Here is a 19,663-nt window from a genome sequence, read left to right as displayed (position 1 = left end):
CACTCGATGACGACATGCCGGGGGCAGGAACAACACCCCCGGTCAGCCGGTCCTGGGTTCCGAAGCCCAGGCGTTTATTATCATTTCCGGTGTCCATGTCATTGTTTATTGGTTGTCGGTGTAATAGTACGGCCGAGGAGCACGCCGACCGACTCCCCGGTTCGTCTCCAAACTTCTTCGACGTCAAGATAGTAACCACCACATCGATGTAGGGAAGAATACACAGCAAAACTCCCCACTAGAGGGAAGCGCACCCACACATCGATGTTGAAGTGTCAAAAATCCCGCCACAGTTCACGCACCACACCCTGCGCCGCGTGCGAGGAGAGCATCGGATCGACGACACTCCCGAAGCAGAAGGCGTAGATCTAAGGTCGCCCCTCACTTGCTGGGATAAAACCCAGTTCCCCCTCACTTGGCCGCTGTTGGGTGGTTTACCCACCACCCATTCATCCCGTGGCCGCGCATCACTACCACGAGACAGGGTGACCTTTTATAGAGGGCCCAGCTCATCGTCCGAGAAGTTGGGTGCAATCTCGGACGCTCGGTCTCTCCCAGTGGTGCAAGGGAAGAGATTACGAGAGCTCAGGCACCGTGGGTTCGCTAAACCCGTAGTGGAATCATATCAAGATGCGTCCAGGAATGCCGGATCGCATCCGAGATGATCCCACCCCCTGCAGGAATCAGGTTGATGTTCTTTTATCCGTAGGTTAACTATTCTCCCGGTTTTTCCAATGTATTTACCTTGCCCGTAGAAACAAGGTACAAGGATAAGTCAATAAGTTTTTAGAAAATCTGTCAGAGGGATTTGTTACTACTTTTTGACAAGTAGCATCTTTCAGCTGATTACTGTCAAATTTTGAGCGGAATTCATAGCGTTGTTTTATTTCTGTAGACGATTAAAGCAAACAACTTTCGTATTTTTTGCAAAATGGAAAAAAATGAGTTTTGTGCAGTGATCAAACATCTACATGTGAAAGATTTAACGCCGAAAGAAATCAACGCCGAGTTGGATAATGTTCATAGCATATCTGCACCAGCATTTGCGACTGTATACAATTGGGTGAATGAATTTAAACGTGGTCGTATAGCCACATGTGATGCACCTCGCGGACGTTCAATTGAGGCTGCTACGCCAGAAATCATCGATAAAGTCCACGATATTGTTTTGACTGATCGACGAGTGAAATTGCGCGAGCTTGTTGAGGCCACAGGCATAGCACAGTGATTTCAATTTTGCACGAACAATTGAAAAAGCTATCGGCAAGATGGATGCCGTGTTTGCTCACTGTGGACCATAAGCGCGACCGTGTGACGATTTCAAAACAATGTTTGGAGATGTTTCAACGTAATCCAGATGAATTTTTGCGTCGATTCATTACAGACAAAACATGGATCCATTACTTCATACCCGAGATGAAGGAACAGTTAAAACAATAGACTTCACCGAGTGAACCATCTCCTAAGAAGGCAAAGAACGTGAAGTCAGCTGGAAAAGTGATGGCCACAGTTTTTTGGAATGCACGCGGTATAATTCATATTATATATTTATATTATATTCGATTACCTTCCATCGAAGCAAATGATCAATGGCGATTAGCCGCCTTATTGGATCGTTTCAACAACATTTTAAAGAAAAAACAACCTCATTTGTCGAAGAAGAAAGTGCTCTTCTATTAAGACAATGCGCAGGTTCACACGAGCCCAGCACCGATGGCTAAATCAACGAATTCCACTACGAATTGCTTCCCTATCCAGCATATTCGTCAGATTTAGCCACTATTTCCTGTTTTTTTATTTTGCGATTATTTCCTGTTTTCAAACCTGAAGAAATGATTCGGAGGAAAGAGATTCATCACCAGAGAGCAGCTCATCACCGAAACAGAAGCTTATTTTGAAGAGTTGGACAAATCATATTATTCGGACGGCTTGAAAAAGTTAGAGAATCGTTGGATCGTGTATCGAGCTGAAAGCAGACTATGTTAAGAAATAAAAATGAATCGATCAAAAAAAAGGGATTTTATAATACTATGTTTTTCTAAAAACTTATTGACTTGCCCTCGTATTTTGTATACTCCTACGGAGCTGAATGGAGGGCTTTGATATTTAGGATTTCTTAAAATTTTTCCTATCTCTTTGGATGGTTTGAAGATAGTTCGGATATTGTGTTTGTTTAATATCCTGCTAATCCGATCTATTGTTCTTTTATCATATGGGAGAATGGATAGAAATCTTTCATCTGGTTGTAGGTCAGAGACCTACCATTGTCTTGTTTGCATGTTTATTAATTATTTTTGGTTATGTCTTTTTTGTCGCGTCCGTTTTTCTGTAAGCGTCATGATATCTGGATCGTATTACATATGCACAAACCTTAAAAACCCACACACAATCCTCTGAAAGACAAAAACAGTAATACATAAACCTTATCTCTCATAAAAATCCACAACCTTCTCTACTTAACGTCAAGAACCTATCCAACAAAGACTTGTCTTAAAACACCATATCTGCACCTGCCAAAGGCCCAAACTTCGAAGTGGCATTTAGAAAAATTCCAAAAGAAGAGATTATTAGTCAAATAGAGTCAACCATCTACCGATCATTCCCATCAGAACAAGCAGATAATATTCGCAAACAGGTAACCAATATTCTTTTCAAAGTCAAACCCCCTCCATTAAACATTACTAGACAAGAGCAAGACCTGAACAGAAACACAAACATCATCGTGCTTCCAGCCGACAAAGATAACACGACAGTAGTCATGAACATGTCAGACTATAAGAAAAAGATGAAGAACCTTCTCTCGGACAAAGCATACAAAAAGCTTGACGAAGATCCAACTAATACAATTGCACAGAACACCAAGATCCTGATGGAAAGAGCAACATTCTCAGTAAAACTAAATCAACATTGAAATCTGCAAATCCTCTCCCACCAAGACTATATGGACTACACTACAAACTAAACCGGTCCTTCTCAGACCGATTGTCAGCGTCATACACTCCTCGACATACAACTTATCCCGCTTCCTAGCACAAACACTACAACTCCTCACTGGAAAATCCATATTTCACATAACTAATTCAACGGACTTCATAAAACATCCAAAAAATTCGACTACGTTCCACAGACCTGCTTGTAAATTTAAACGTAGAATCCTTTTTCACACAAGTCCCAATAAAAGACATTAAACATAATAAAGGCCTCACATGATGTCTCTTCCGACCTCATCCCGCTAATAGAGCACTGCTTAACAATCATTTACTTCTCCTATAATAACTAATTTTATGAACAAACTTCAGGAGCGGCAATGGGTTCTCCTATTTCTCTTGTAATCGCCAACATATTCATGGAGCATTTTAAGAAAGAGACTCTCAGAAAAACATCCAAAAGTTTGGTTCCGTTATGTAGACAATACATTCGTGATATGGAGACACGGTAGAGCCAAACTCCGTAAATTCCTTATTATCCTTAACAATCAACATCCAAATATTCACTTCACTATGGATATAGGGAAAACTTCCTTTCCTAGATGTTCTTTTCTCTAAGAAAGCGGTACCTTAGGCCATCAAATATATTAAAAACCAACACAGATAGATACCTACATGCCGAGTCGTATCACCATCCAGCACAAAAACAGTCTGCAATCAACTTACTCGTATACTTTCATTATCGCTGACAAAGAACATCTACAGACAGAACTCAATCACCTAAAACTAGTCTTGCAAAAAAAAAACGAACACGACAAAAAAAGACACAATCAAAATAATCATACAAATAAGACAACGATCTCTGACATACAACCAAACGAAAGAATCCTATCCATTCTCACATATGTCAAAGAAACAAAGATCCGATTGACAGAATATTAAACAAACACAATATCCGAACTATCTTCAAATAAAAAATATAGGACAAATCTTAAGAAATCCTAAAGATCAAAGACCTCCATTCAGTTCCGCAAAAGTATACAAAATATGTTGTTTCTGTTGGCAAGTATATACTGGTGAAACCGAGAGAATAGTCAATCTACGGATAAAAGAACACTAACGTGATGTCAGGCTAAAACACGCCATGCAGTCGGCATTATTAGAAGACAACATCGAAACAAGACAAGACATCAAATACTGTTTGACAAAACGACCACAATAACCAACATTACATCATACTTTCCAAGAAAGTATAGAAAAGCTATAGAGATACAAAAACACCATAACAATCTAAATAGAGATAATGACTACAACATAAATAAAATATGGAAAACCATTCTTTCGGTTATTGAAGACTGACAAATTTCCTCCCCCCTCCCAAAATTTGTTTCTTTTCTCTCACTCCAACAAGTAGTGTAATGTAAAAGGAACAGCCCAGAGGAACATCTCAGTATCAAACTGCTCCTCGCCCTGGACTGCAAGATTCACGAAACGTTAGTATTCCAAGAATGAATCTGGACACGGAGAAAACCCGTGAAACGCATAATCTTTATATAAAAAGCACCCGTGGATGTTTCAAGAATATTAACAAATTAGTTCTTACATAATTGTTGTAACAAAGTCTTTTCGTGAATTAAAATTTAAGACGATAACACAGGCTCACAAAAAAAGTGCTAGGATGGAGATCCAGCTATTCTAATGTAATGTTTTGAGTCGCTGAATACAAATCTGACGTCAAAATAAGACCATCCAGGATAAATTGTCAATCTAGAGCGAAAAATGACCCATTTTTTCTCATTTTGACCCATTTTTTCGCTCTAAATTGAAAATTTACTCTGGATTATCTATTTTAATGAAAAGATTTGTATTCAGCAACTCAAAATACATTAGAATAGCTGGATCTCCACCGCAGTATAGAGTATTTTTTTTTGGACCTGTGTAATTAAATAAATATAATTTATTTACTTGGACAAATATGAACACGATGTGCATAATTTCTGCATGTTTCTGAACATGGTGGGCATAATTTTTAATAGAATTTGCAAGAAATTATAGTTTATTATTAAAAAGATATCGTTTATATTCAGCTAGTAGTAATTGGTTTTTCAGAGGGGAGTTGGGAATTTACTTTCGCTTCGCAAAAAAAAGGTCATAAATATGAGGCTGGAAGGAAAATATTGATATGTTAAATATTGAGATATGTTAATTTTTCATATGGCAACGCTGGTCTAACTCCACACACGGCCAACTTTGCTCGCGCCCCTATTTCCATTATTTTTTCCAAATCGACGACTACCAATCATAGTGGACGGATGCTTAGGGACTTTCTAATCTCAAATATTATAAGTAGCTAATGTCCAATCGTGTGAAAAGTAGCGATAAGATTATAACTCTAAAATTCGTTACCATTACTAAAAAAATGTAACCACGTTATCGTTATACTTGTAGTTACTAAATGTGCACTGTAGGTGATGCGCGAGCTGCTTTGGCACTTTAAATTTAATAACTTTTGAACAAATAGTCGGAAATTAGTTTTTCAAAAAAGAATTTAAATTAAAAACAAGCAGCTATAAGTATAAATTGTTAAATATTTTTTACGATTTTTTTCTTTCAAATTATTTAGTTTTATATTTCAAAACTTGTCAATTTTTTCTAATTTTTTACGATTTTTCAAAAATTTCTTGTTTACGATTTGATAAAACATTTTTATAAGCATCGAAAAAATATTATTAATATTGTTGGAATATATCTAAATTAAATGCCACAAAATAGATCTCAATATCATTTTTTGTTTCGCCAGAAAAAATTAATAAAGAAGTTACTTTCGAAAAAAACTGTTTTTGCGATTATTTAAAAAATGAAGGGTGAGGGAAAGAAACGGACAACGTAATCGCTTTCAGCACACCAAATCCCACGGAACATCTTTAAAAGTTTAAAGCGCAAAACTCCTCCTAAATTTTGTCGGCCAGTGTAATTCATATAGGTGTTACATCCAGGCCCTAAGATTCTTTTATTTCGATGGAAAAAAGATGTCCCAGATGTGGGTCAACGTCGATACGCGACGCTATTACCCATTCGAGATTATGTATCCGTCGATCTTCTTTTAGGTCAAGGAACTTTTGACCAAGGATTGGACCTGTACGATCTTTGTCAAGACGCAGCGCATCGAAAGGGCTAAAATAAAAATTATAAATGCTAAAATAAAATTTAGGTAATTATTTAGATAGATATATATATATATATATATATATATATATATATAGGCACTGCCTGCTCAGGGAATTTGACAAATCGGACATGGCGCCCAACATCTCATAGTCGACGGCATTTTCTTCGACAGTCTCTCGGGCACCTTATTTATCGTTATTGCCAAGTAGTAAGTTTTAATTTCGCTGCAATAGACTGGATAAATCCCTCCCTCTTTAAAGACGACCAAATTTTTAGTGCGTTCATGCAGTTCTTCCGCTCCTCGTCACCGTTTCCCGAAAGAGGAGAGGAAGGAGATTAGCGGGGGAGTAAACGTCAGGTTGAACAAGAGGAATTGAAGGGGAGGTATGCGAGACGGAAAATTCCGAAATTTCATGACGCCCAGTTGTTGGAATACATGTCTTACTTTATTTCTTCTAATAATGACCGAGTGATAGTCAGCATAGCAGAATCCACTTGCCTATTTTCAGTCCCCATACCATCCCTCATTCCCATTGACCCTCTTTCTCTTTAACCATATGACCCTACACAATTTTAATTTCCCTCTCCTCCTTACAAATTCTCCTCACATAAAATAACACCAGTATTACATGCAACTCTCTTTCCACACACACACACACACACACACACACACACACACACACACACACACACACACACGCACGCACGCACCCTTCCATACATAAATCCATACGCTAACACATTTCAGAATAGAGAATCAAAGGATTGTATTTTTATACTTATGAAAACTGTATTACTAAATATTGCTTTTATTATTACTATAAACTAAACCCTCATTTGTTAATTTGAAGAACTTCTCCTTATATTTATTGTAAGCTCTCCCGTGGTTACACTTCGCTCTCTCCCCAGTCACTTGGATTAAGTTCCTTGACCGAAAGCCAGGGCATACGGACGTACAGGTACATCTGGCGTTAAAGTGCGCCCTTCCGGCACACTGACTCAATTTGGGCCCTTTAAATTAAAAATACGTCCGACTCGTGTGTCCGTTTAGCGAAGCATGAGTTGAAGTGTTCACTTCGTCCTCCATTCGATCCCCGGCTCATTAGGAGCCTCAGGACGAAGCGAAGTGCTTCCCGATTTATGCCGGTCCTTCCCCACGGCTCCCTTGCGGTCCAGAGCCTGGACACGATCAAATCGGTCTAATAATTCGGTTCCTGTTGCGTTCGCCTCCTCAGCTCCATGCATGTGAAGCTTGGACATAACATACGAGGTCTGTTCAAAAAGTATCGCGAATTTTGAATTTCCGCGGGTTACGTTTATTTTTCGATTTTCGATTTTTTTGTGGCGTTATGTTGGTACTCATGTCTCTCACTTATGCCGACAAGTTCGGCCATTTTGAATGTTCAGTTAATTTTTGACAGCTGCTTTGCTTGCACGTGTTTTGGCTCGTCTTCGATTTTTGCCTATTCCAAAAAATGGATCAAAGAATCTGTATCAAATTTTGTGTGAAAAACAAAATTAAGTGCGCGGACGCATTCCGAATGTTGACTGTGGCATATGGTGAAGCTACCTTGGACCGAAGCAACGTTTATCGGTGGTACAAAATGTTCTCAGAGGGCCGAGAAGATGTGAACGAAGAGCATGCCGAACATCCGAGCACGTCAACAACAGACGAAAACATTGATGAAATGAAGAAAATAGTATTGGCCAATCGTCGAATCACCGTTAGAGAAGTTGCTGAGGACCTAAACATATCGATTGGCTCATGCCATTCGATTTTTACCAATGATTTGGGCATGAGACGGGTCGCCGCGAAATTCGTACCAAAATTGCTCAATTTCGACCAAAAACAGCATCGCATTAACATTGCTAAGGAGCTGTTGGACTCTGTCCGCGACGACCCAAATGTGCTCCAGAGGGTCATAACTGGTGACGAATCATGGGTTTATGGTTATGACATGGAAATCAAAGCTCAATCATCCCAATGGAAGCTGCCGCACGAGCCAAGCCCGAAAAAAGCGCGCCAAGTTCGGTCGAATGTGAAGGTTTTGCTTACAGTTTTCTTCGATTGCAAGGGCGTGGTGCATCATGAGTTCTTGCCACAGGGTAGAACGATCAATAAGGAATATTACCTGCAAATTATGCGCAATTTGCGCGAAGCAATCCGCCAGAAACGCCCGGATTTGTGGAAGAACAAAAATTGGTTTTTGCACTATGATAACGCTCCTGCTCACACATCGTTGCTTGTGTGCGAATTTTTGGCCAAAAACAACACACTAATGATGCTGCAGCCACCATATTCCCCAGATCTGGCCCCCTGTGATTTTTTCTTGTTCCCGAAACTGAAGAGGCCCATGAAAGGACGACGCTACGCTACGATTGAGGAGATAAAGACGACATCGAAGGAGGAGCTGAACAAGATCACAAAAAATGATTTTTTGAAGTACTTCGAGGATTGGAAAAAACGTTGGCACAAGTGTATAATATCTGATGGGAATTACTTTGAAGGGGACAAAATAGATATTCATGAATAAATAAATAATTTTTGAAAAAACACAAAATTCACGATAGTTTTTGAACAGACCTCGTATATATATATATATATATATATAATATATATATATATATATAGGCTCCAGATATACGCTTTACAAGTTACAATAACTGTGTGTGTGATACATGTATCGTTTTTACAGAAATCAATGCTAGAAAAAAATACAATAGATTTCTGTGTGTGTGTGTGTGTGTGTGTGTGTGTGTGTGTATTCATGTATCAAAGGGAAAGAGAGAAACTTCTTATAGATGAAATGTTATGATTCGATGAGATGTTTAAGTGATTTAATTGGTATATCTCATCGTAAGATCTGTTGTCTTCCAAAGGAACTGGAGAGTGAGAGGGAGCAGAAAGTTCTGAATTTTGGAAATTGTCGAGGGTAGGAGATAGGAGGAGGAAGGAAATTCAAAATCCAAGGAAAGGTCTGAAGGTATTGCTAGGATTATCGGTTGGCTTGTCGGAGGTAAGGTCTATTACAAGGACGTCGGAGAAGTTTTGATTTCGATATTTTTATAAATGAATTGACGACGGGCTTGAGGGGAGATAAATTGCCCGGTCTGTATCCGCGTAATAATTGGGATGCTAGTTTTTCTGAGTTTCTCGAGCCTGCTTCTCTTGACCTGCTTCTTGCATCCTGCTCTATTCCGCCAGACCATCTATTAAAATTTTCTCTCGTTAATGATTATAATTATCCATGATAGATAATTATTAATAAAAATGTTGGAGGAGAAAATAATTCCGAAGAAAAAGGAGGGGGAGATAGATTTTCCGGGAGTTATGATTTGGTTCTAGGGAGAGTAACTATGGGTTACTTAAGCGCTTTATTGTTTAAGTAATTGTGAATATGGAAAAGAAGAATTATTTGAAGCGTTTTATCGCCTAAGTAATTCTGAATAGAGAAAGAGGTGAATTACTTGAAGCGTTTTATCGCTTAAGTAATTTGTTAGGAGAAAAAATAGGCAGGGTGTGTCTAAGTGGTTAAAGAGAGAAAAGATTGAGGAGGAATAAGAGAGCTAGAGAATATTAATGGTCTTATAACCTCGAAATTAAAGTAACATGAGAAAGAAAAAAAAAGAAAATTTGTTTTTACTATTTGCTGGAGATAGTGGCAAATTATAGCGGGAATCCCCGGTGATGTCTCAGTGATAGCTCTTAACTAAGGATGAAAGATCTTCAACGTGGACTATTGATTTTTCTTGGATTGCACTGAGCCGAGGACTCCGCACTTGGAACAATTAAACTCGTCGACTGATCTTGAATGTTACGTATGACTGCTCGAAAAAATTTTTTATAACTGACTGCGCTTTTCCATATATATAGGGTGTTAGTTAAGTATGTTGTCATACTCAACAGAGCGATTCTTTGGTTTATTTCAAGTAAAAAAGTTTATATAAACATGTGTCCTAAACGGCTTTCCGAAATAAAAAGGTTCCAAAATAAGAATCTATTGACAAAAAGCTAGTCTTTGTGGAAAATGGTAAAAGTCTCTATACACATTGAATGTGATAAAGATATAACTGTTGGTCTTTCTCCAGATGACATAATTACTTACATTCAATGTCCTAGCTATTTTCCTTGTGCTCGTTTCTGGATGTGCTTTGATTTCGTTAAGAACAACTTCCTCTAATACTGGTATTCTAACTGTCATAGACTTTCCAAGATCAATAGTATTCCTTATGAAAGAATTCTTTTCTCGAAGATAGCGGTAAATATTCGTAAATGTTTTACGACATGGTAAATTACATTGGGGATATCCTTCTGCATAAATACGTCTTGCCTCACGTGAGTTTTTCACCATTTGCAAGACCATAGGCAAAGTGCATATCTACCATTTCGAAATTTGTAAACTTAGACATGATGAAATCGATTTTAATGGACTGAAACAATTTGGCCCGAAAACACAACAACAACAAGTACAAGTTAACTGTACAAGCTAACTGACCCGCAGCAACATCAGAACTGAAATCTATTTTTGATTTTGTGACTTTGACTTTGACTTTGTCACTTTGTTTACGGTTGTGCGAATAGTAACTCACATGAAGCAAGGCATATTTATGCAAGAAGATATCTCCAACGCAATTTACTTATTTATTTTCATCAAACATTTGCGAACATTCACCTGTATTTCGGAAACTAAGCCATTTAGGACACGTTTATATGGATTTTTTTACTTGAAATGAACCAAAGAATCGCCCTATTGAGTATGGCAACATACTTAATTAATCTGTATATATCGGGATGTGATGCAATTCGGTACTTGGACTTTGAATGGGTGATTCATTTCTTTTTTCCTAATTATTTCGAAAGAATAGGAATGGTTAGTGTGTTTTCGTTTTATATGTAAGTCAAAAAATGCGATCAGGCTTATCTGTGAGTCATAGAGCCAATGCACGTACTTTCAATCGAACCAATAATTATTTTCTTTTAATTGTCTAATTATTTATAATAATCAAAAATCAATATTCGATCCGCCACGCTACTGATCCCGTGATTCGCATTTGAAAGAAAAACAGATTTTTTCCACGAAAGAAAAGAATCGTGGAGTCGTCAAGACATAACATAGGTATTCGGGAAAATATAATTCATATATAATTATTACATACAATTATATAAAATTATATAAAATTATATATAATTCTATAAAAAATTGACATACTTTATATATTATGCTATTATATATAATTATGGGAGTACAAATTAGTCGGTCCGTTTTCCAAAAGATGGCTGCGGCTGAATGGTTCATAGTGACAGCTGATTTTGGCGTTTTCAGAGAGGTTAGACATCTGCTAATAATATTCAGTTTATATCGCTTTGAGTTTTATACAAAAACCTTGACTTTTACTGTGTTTGAAATGTCGAATTTTGTGTTAACCAAGCAACATTTGCGGGAGGTTTTAATTTTCTGCTTTAATTGGAAGAAAAGTGCAGCTGGAGCCCATCGAATGCTTGTCAAAGTTTATGGTGACACTGCTCCAATTGATAAATCATGTAAGGAATGGTTTCGAAGTTTCAAGGATGGAGATTTCAGCGTTGAAGACAAATCTCGCTCTGGACAGCCAAAAAAATTCGAAGACAAAGAATTAGAGGCATTATTCGAAAAAGATCAGAGACAAACGCAAGAGGAGCTTGCAGAATCATTGAGAGTAACTCAACAAGCCGTTTCTGCACGATTGAGAGCCATGGGAATAATTTAAAAACAAAGAAATTGAGTGCCTTATGAACTGAAACCGAGAGACGTTGAAAGGCGATTTTCCACTTGCGAACAGCTGATTCAAAGACAACAAAGAAAAGGTTTTTTGCATCGGATTGTGGAGATGAGAAGTGGATATTCTACGACAACTCCAAGAAGAAAAAATACTACGCTAAGCCCGATCCATCGTTGCCATCGACCTCAATATCAACACCAAAGCCGAACATTCATGGTTCGAAGATCATGCTCTGTATCTGGTGGGACCAAAAGGTTGTTGTTTACTTTGAACTGCTGAAACCTGGCGATTCCATTACGGGCAATCGGTATCGGCTACAATTGATTCGTGCATTGCGAGAAAAACGGCCGGAATATGAGCAAAGACATGATAAAGTTATTTTTCTTCATGACAACGCTCGACCTCATGTCGCAAAAGTAAAAAAATATTTGGAAACGCTCAAATGGGATGTTTTACCGCACCCGCCGTATTCTCCGGACATTGCTCCTTCTGATTACTGATTGTTCCGAAGGATGCAGCACGATTTGACAAGTTATCGGTTCACTTCTCCAAAATTAGATCGCCTTCAAAGACGAGTCAATTTTTTGAGGTGGAATTCGAAAATTGCCTGAGAGATGGGAAAAAGTAGCCAGCGATGGACAATACTTTAGTTAATCTTTTCATTCATTTTGTTTTGAAATAAATGCATTTTTGAACACAAAAAAACAGACCGAATTATTATAATTTGTACTCCCAATATATATCCATATATATAATACTTTTTTCAAGGTAATAATACATGTAAGCAATAATAAATGCAGAAAAATATGACTTTGTTTCTGAAATTTTTATTCGTAAGCGAAAGTACATGTAGACAATCGAGCCATAGGCAATAATTTTTGTGCGCAAACGAATTGTCGAAAGTGATGTAGTCAAACGGTGCAATAGGCAATTGATTTGTAAGAAAAAGGAACCACTATATGTAGACAAATTTAATATTAATGTTTGTAAATGTGGAAAAAGATTATAATACGATAATTAATTTTAAAGATTTTGTTTTTATATGTATTATATTTATTTCTTGGAATTTTTCTGTGAATGAATTATGAGTATATTGCAAATTAAATATCGATATTTAATAATGTGATAATAATAGAGATATCAATATTGACATGTTTTAGAAGAATTATAAAAAGATAGATTATTTCGTACAATTCTGTTAAAATATTTAAAAATTTATGTAGATACAAATCTGTTAGACGCACGCGCGCGCACACACACACACACACACACACACACACACACACACACGCGCGCGCGCGCGCACACACACACACACACACACACACACACACATAATAATAAACAAATTATAATTTTATGTAAGATTATGAAAAATATGCATAATAATAATATTGAAAATAAAACAATATAATTGTTGAATTGATTATCTAATAGTTATCAATGTATTAAACAGTAATAGTTAGAGTGCCGACGCAGTAAATAAAATTACAAAACAGAGATAAAAATATTAATTTTTTCTTATATAATTTTTTCAAAATTTAATTATCGTATTTATATATACTTTTTTATAAAGGCATCTACACATGGTATTTTAGATGTATTATCTAATAGGAGAAGAAGATTAATCGTTACTAATAAAAATTTTAGTAATTATTGTATAAATATTATATAATAAAATAATTATATTTTTTTTTCGTCAAAATTAAAAAATGTATTCTACAAACTAATTTTTTGAATTCAAAAATAGCAAATACATTTGTACTTTTAAAGTTATATTTGCATTCTGACTTATTATCATAATCATTATCTGTCGAAAGAATATATTTCACTTTATATATAATTTATATAATATATATATAGAGAAAAGTCTTATTATAAGATATATGCCTAATATGAGATAGCGGCATTTCTGCTAAACTAATAAATGCTATCCGTTGATTCCACCATGAATTTATTGCTCTCAAGTTGAAAACTATTAGCTGGAAAATACGCATTATTAGATTGTATCCATAGTCATTGTAAAAAAAATTTTAGAATTTGTATATTTTATTGAGATGAGTCTTTAAATCTTGTTTATTACTTAATAAAAATAAAATAAATATTTGGCAATAATTCTTCATGTAGTGATAAAGTAAAATTGTATTAATAGGAAAATATAGGATATGTTAAATTGCTTAATTATAGAAATTAGATTTAATGATTGTAAAACCGTAAGGCGTGTAAAGAACTCGTAACATGAGATACTCAGGATATTTCTAATACGACGTAGGCAAGTTGTTAAAAATTTTAATTAGCAATTTTTTCCGTACTAATGTATATATTTAAATTAATGACCTATGCATTGCTTCAAGTACATCTTTACCTAGTTAATTTTTTTTAATCTATGTACCTTATATTGTTGTATCTATGTTTTTAAATACTGAAAATTAAAATTTTCTATCAATAGATAAATTGTAACAACTTATCTCACTGTGGGGCAAGTTGTTACATTTACAATATCAAAATACAAAGTATTCCCAAAAAGTGGTACTAAATTTTAGGGGTATGTAGTACTCGTTAAAACAAATCAAAAAGTTTTAATAAACAGTACTCCGAAAACCTTTTATTTCTGAGTTATGAAGCATTTTCTTTTATGAAAAATAGAAAATAAATTAAATCTACAATGTCATGTTAATTCGGCATGTTTCGTCATCGAAAGTCAAAGACTCCAGGTTTATTTCGTATTTGTTGACAACAGTTTCCAAGTCTCTTAGTCAGTCACGGATGCCCGATATGTAACCACCTAATTACGCAGGGATTGTTGTATTCTTTGGATCGTGAACCGTGTCTAGTTTTGTGTTATCTGAAAATTGGTTAACGTTTATTAAATTATGAAATGACGGATATTCATTTTATGTATGGCAGAGCAAAGGACAATGCTTCAAAAGCAGCACGCTTGTATTATGCAACTTATCCGAATCACCGACAGCCAAGTAGAGAATGTTTAGCAAAATTCATCAACGCTTACGTGAGACCAGACAGAAGAAAATGCTTCAGAAATAAAAAGTTTTATATTAAGACTTTTTGTTTTAACGAGTACATATCCTTAAAACGATATCACCTTTTGAGAACACTCTGTATATATAGAGTGTCCAAAAAATTTTTGCCAATCGCTTTTGTGTAGATAAAGCGGACTGAGTCGAAAAGTCCTCTATCATTTTACAATTTTCGTAAAGTTAATAACATATTAATTACTAAAAATTGTCAAATATTAGTCTTTAATAATTTTTTATTCAAATACTATCAACTTTATAAAAAAATTGCAGGAGACAAAAATCATTTATTTTCTTCTCATAAAGTTCTGAGAATTTTTTCAGAATTTTTTAATATCGTATTTTCTTGTTGGTAAAAATAAGAAAAAAAAGTACTAATAAGTTGATAAAAAATTCTGGAAAAATTTTTAAAGTTCTATGAGAAGAAAGTAATGATTTTAGTCTCTAATAGTTTTTCTGTAAAGTTAATGATATTTAAGTAAAAAATTATTCAAGACCAATATTTGGCAATATTTAGTAATTAATATCTTGTTAACTATTGCGAAAATTACAAAATGGTAGAGGACTTTTCGACTCAGTTTAGTCCACTCTATCTACACAAAAGCGATTGGTAAAAACTTTTAGGACATCCTATATATATTAGGTGTACAACTTTGCTTCCGCCGGTTTTTTCCGAAATTAGAAGCTTTATTGTAAAAAACTGGTTATACATTTATGATTCAAAGTATTGTCCATCGCTGGCCACTACTTTCTCCCATCTTTCGGGCAGCGTACGAATCCCGCGTCGAAAAAACTGGTCATCTTTTGAGATGATTCACGAATCGATCCAATTTTTTACTTCTTCATAAGACCGGAAGTGCTAGTCAGCAAGGCCGTGTGTCATTGATCGAAACAAGTGATAGTCAGAGGGAACAACGTCTGGAGAATACGACGGGTGGGGTAGGACTTCCCATTTCAACGTTTCCAAGTATGTCTTGCCCATTTTCGCAATGGGTCGAGCATTATCATGCTGCAAAATCACTTTATCGTGTCTCTCGTTGTATTGTGGCCGTTTGTCTTTCAATGCTCGGCTCAAACGCATCAATTGCGTTCGATACTGATCGCCTGTGATTGTTTCGTTTTTAATACACTTAGTCGGTTTTAATACACTCATAATACACTACGCCGAGCTGGTCCCACCAAATACAGAGCATGACCTTGGAGCCGTGAATATTCGGTTTGGCCGTCGACGTAGAAGCATGGCCGGGAACTCCCCATGATTTTCTGCGCTTGGAGTTATCGTAATGTACCCATTTTTCGTCCCCAGTCACAATGCGATGCAGAAATCCCTTCCGTCTTTGCCTTTCAAGCAACTGTTCACAAGCAAACAAACGCCGTTCAACATCTCTCGGCTTCAACTCGTACAGCAATTTCGTACCAATTTCCTTGCTTCTGAATCATTCCCATGACTTTGAGGCGTTTTGAAATGGCTTGTTGAGTCACTTCCAATGATCGTGCCAATTCTTCTTGATTTTGACACGAGTCTTGATCAAGTAATGCCTCCAATTCTGCATCTTCGAAAACCTTCTCTCTTCCACCGCTATGCCGGTCTTCGACGTCAAAATCACCGTTCTTGCATTGAAACCATTCACGACACGTTCTTTCAGCGGCCTCACCATAAGTATTTGAGAGCATTCGGTGAACCTCAGCCGCAGATTTCTTCATATTGAAGCAGAAAATTAAAACCTCTCGCAATGACGAGAATTTGGCTTGTAAACTGACATTTTCAATCGAGAATAACTTTATGATGCAGATACAAATCGACTAATGTTTCTATGGGATTATGTTGACAGATGCCCAATTTATTGTATGACATCTATGATCTATTTATTTCAATTACCACTTACCGCTAAAACCATCTATAGAAAAATGGCGAAAGCAAAGTTGTACACGTAATATACACAGTGCGACAAATATGTTCCCGGTCACGAACCACATCTCAGCAACCAGTGGCGACATCTGTGCATTCAAACATGCATTTTAAAGGTTGAACATTTTGCTATCGTCTGTCAAAGTTTCATTCATTTTGGTTGACATATAACGAAGATATGACAGTTCATGTTAAACAAGATTTTGGTCGAGGTAGAAATTTACCAATTACTGGTGCATATTATCTCGAAGTTTTAAAGCGATTGATGGGCAGAATTCATCGTATTCGCCCCAAATATCGTGATCCAGAAGATTGGTCTTTGTTGCATGATAATGCACCGAGTCACACTTCATTAATTGTCCGTCAATGTTTGGCTCTTCTTTGGAAATCGTGTCTCTGTGTTAAACCATCCACCGTATTCATCTGATTTGGCCCCCTGCAACTCTTCATTATTCTCAAAATTGAAATTGAAATTGAAAGGACGCTTTTTTGATGACATTCCGACCATCCAATCAGCTTCTACACAGGCACTAGAGGCAATTCCGCAAACTGAGCTAGAACATGCATTTAAATCACTATTGAATTGCTGTAACAAGTGTATTGAAGCCAGAGGAGAATATTTTGAATAATAAAACCAAAAAATATGCATATTGTTGTTTCAATTATGATTTCAGGCCCTGTCCGGGAACATATTTGTCGCACTGTGTATATAGGATGTCTGGAAATAATCGCCAAATATTTCATAGGTAGAGCGGACTAAACTGAATCGAAAAGTCCTCTACTATTTTGTAAGTTTCCCCAATAGTTAACGAGATGTTGATCCTTAAAAATAGCCGAATTCGCGCGCCCGTCCGACCTACTACTGCGAAGTATATACGTGCCCCGCGCCGCGCATACCGCCGCGAGCCTCCATAGCTCGGACAATGCGTTTGCCAAGCTATCCCCGCTCCCCAATGTCCGCGCCAAGCGATCGGTAGGCGTATACACTTTGCAGTATTCGGCTATCTTTAAGGATTAATATCTCATTAACTATTGGGGAAATTTATAAAATGGTAGAGGATTTTTCGACTCAGATTGATCCGCTCTACTTGCCCATGAAATATTTGGCGATTATTTCCAGACCCTGTACTCGTATATATCAATATATATATATATATATATATATATATATATATAGTTTTATTTTAAACATATGAAAAAGAACCTCAGTCAAATGTATCATTATACATGGAAAAATGATACATCTGGATTTACAACGTAGGGGCTATCTACGTGAGCTTATACTATAATTTCAAGTGTACACGCATTAACACGTCAAAAAATAAAACTTCGATAAAATATAGCAGAAAATGACGCGATAGCTCCGACAAAGTGTATCTCAAATAATTAAATAGAAACATCGTATAATAAAGTAAGCGGAAAAGTATCGACGATCAACATACGCTTTGCGTAGTGCTCTAATTAATTACATCGCTTAACATACCATAATTGTGTTAAAACGTATTTAATCGTGCTAAGTAACGTGATTTATAATGATAAGAAATGTGTGAGGAAAACTTTAGATAAAATAACATTTTTGGATAGTGTAGACACGATGCGGCGAAACACAAGAACTGCCATGCCAGGCGATAAAGCACTCCTTCCCCCTCCCTGTGCGCCGCCGCCGCCGCTCGAGTGTGGGATGTTCTACGAATTCGCGTGGCTTAACTGTATATTGGATTAGATGTTTCCTTTTCTAATTCGAAAACTACAACGAGTATCTCAAAATAATATAAAAATTTTTTGTTCCCTTTAATCCATTCTCCACTCCCAAATGCGGCCCCGACCCAAATGATTTTTGTCTCTTGCAGCTTTTCTATAAAGTTGATAATATTTGAGTAAAAAATTATTCAAGACCAATATTTGGCAATTTTAAGTAATTAATAAATTTATCTTGTTAACTATTGCAAAAATTGCAAAATGCTAGAGGACTTTTTGACTCAGTTTGATTCACTCTATCTGCTCATGATGAGTAACGAAAAATGTTAAAATCACTTTGTAAATGTATAATATACAGAGTGATAATTAATGAAAAATCCCTCGCACAGAGGCAGAATGGACTAAACTGAGAAGAAAAATCCTTTATCATTTTACAATTGTCGCAATGATTAATGAGTTATTAACTTATGAAAATAGCTAAATTTGCTCAACCTAGCCAGCCTCCAAATCCAAGCGCGCGACAGAATAAGACCGCGATGAGAAGCTCATTCGTCGTCGTTAGATGCATTGTTTACAATGGTCGCGAATTGTAAATATTGTTTCATTTTATGCGATATGATCGATTATTTCGCGAATTAAAGATTTTATTGAAAAATTTTTCGAACGAAAGTTGCATGGTTTAAAGGAGAACACATGATGGATATGTGGACTTGATCTTGACTAATCTTGTGAAATCTCTATTTTTTATTACATACTTTTGTAGCTTATTTCGAGAGCTTTCCAAAATACTATAATAAAGTTACATTTCATTGAGTATTTTTCGAATTATGGAGCTTGAAAGTTAGTACTAAATAGTACCGCCGGCCATGTACGCATTATCCATGTACGCATGCGCATGTGAGCGGAATTCTTACGCGCGCGCATCTCCGCGATCTATCCATACTGCTTGACATACGCTCACGCGCACGAAATTGAGTCCTTCCCAATTGAACGATTCAACTTTCCTTTATTTTTCGTATAGCTTTTTCTATACATTTTCTATACATTTCTTACAATTTTTTTACATTAATGGGCTTTTTCAAAGCTTTTTTCAAAATGGCTTCTTAGTTTAAATGAAATTGATGATATTATTTTTGTGCTTGGTGAAACTGGACGAAATTATTGTA

The 19,663-nt window shown here is 36.3% G+C and overlaps 1 protein-coding gene across 1 annotated transcript; it reads left to right on the top strand.

Moving 5' to 3' along the window:
* Window positions 1–2,220: 2,220 nt before the first annotated feature.
* Window positions 2,221–2,911, top strand: LOC147907149 (uncharacterized). Its single transcript, XM_087414765.1, has 2 exons — window positions 2,221–2,245; window positions 2,520–2,911. The coding sequence occupies exons 1-2, from the start codon at window positions 2,221–2,223 to the stop codon at window positions 2,909–2,911; spliced, it is 417 nt and encodes a 138-aa protein (XP_087270891.1).
* Window positions 2,912–19,663: the final 16,752 nt, after the last annotated feature.

The sequence above is a fragment of the Acromyrmex echinatior genome, chromosome 16 (genome assembly GCF_024713525.1).
Source record: "Acromyrmex echinatior isolate Ae372 chromosome 16, ASM2471352v2, whole genome shotgun sequence".
Lineage (NCBI taxonomy): Eukaryota > Metazoa > Arthropoda > Insecta > Hymenoptera > Formicidae > Acromyrmex > Acromyrmex echinatior.
This window is presented reverse-complemented; position numbering and strand designations above follow the sequence as displayed.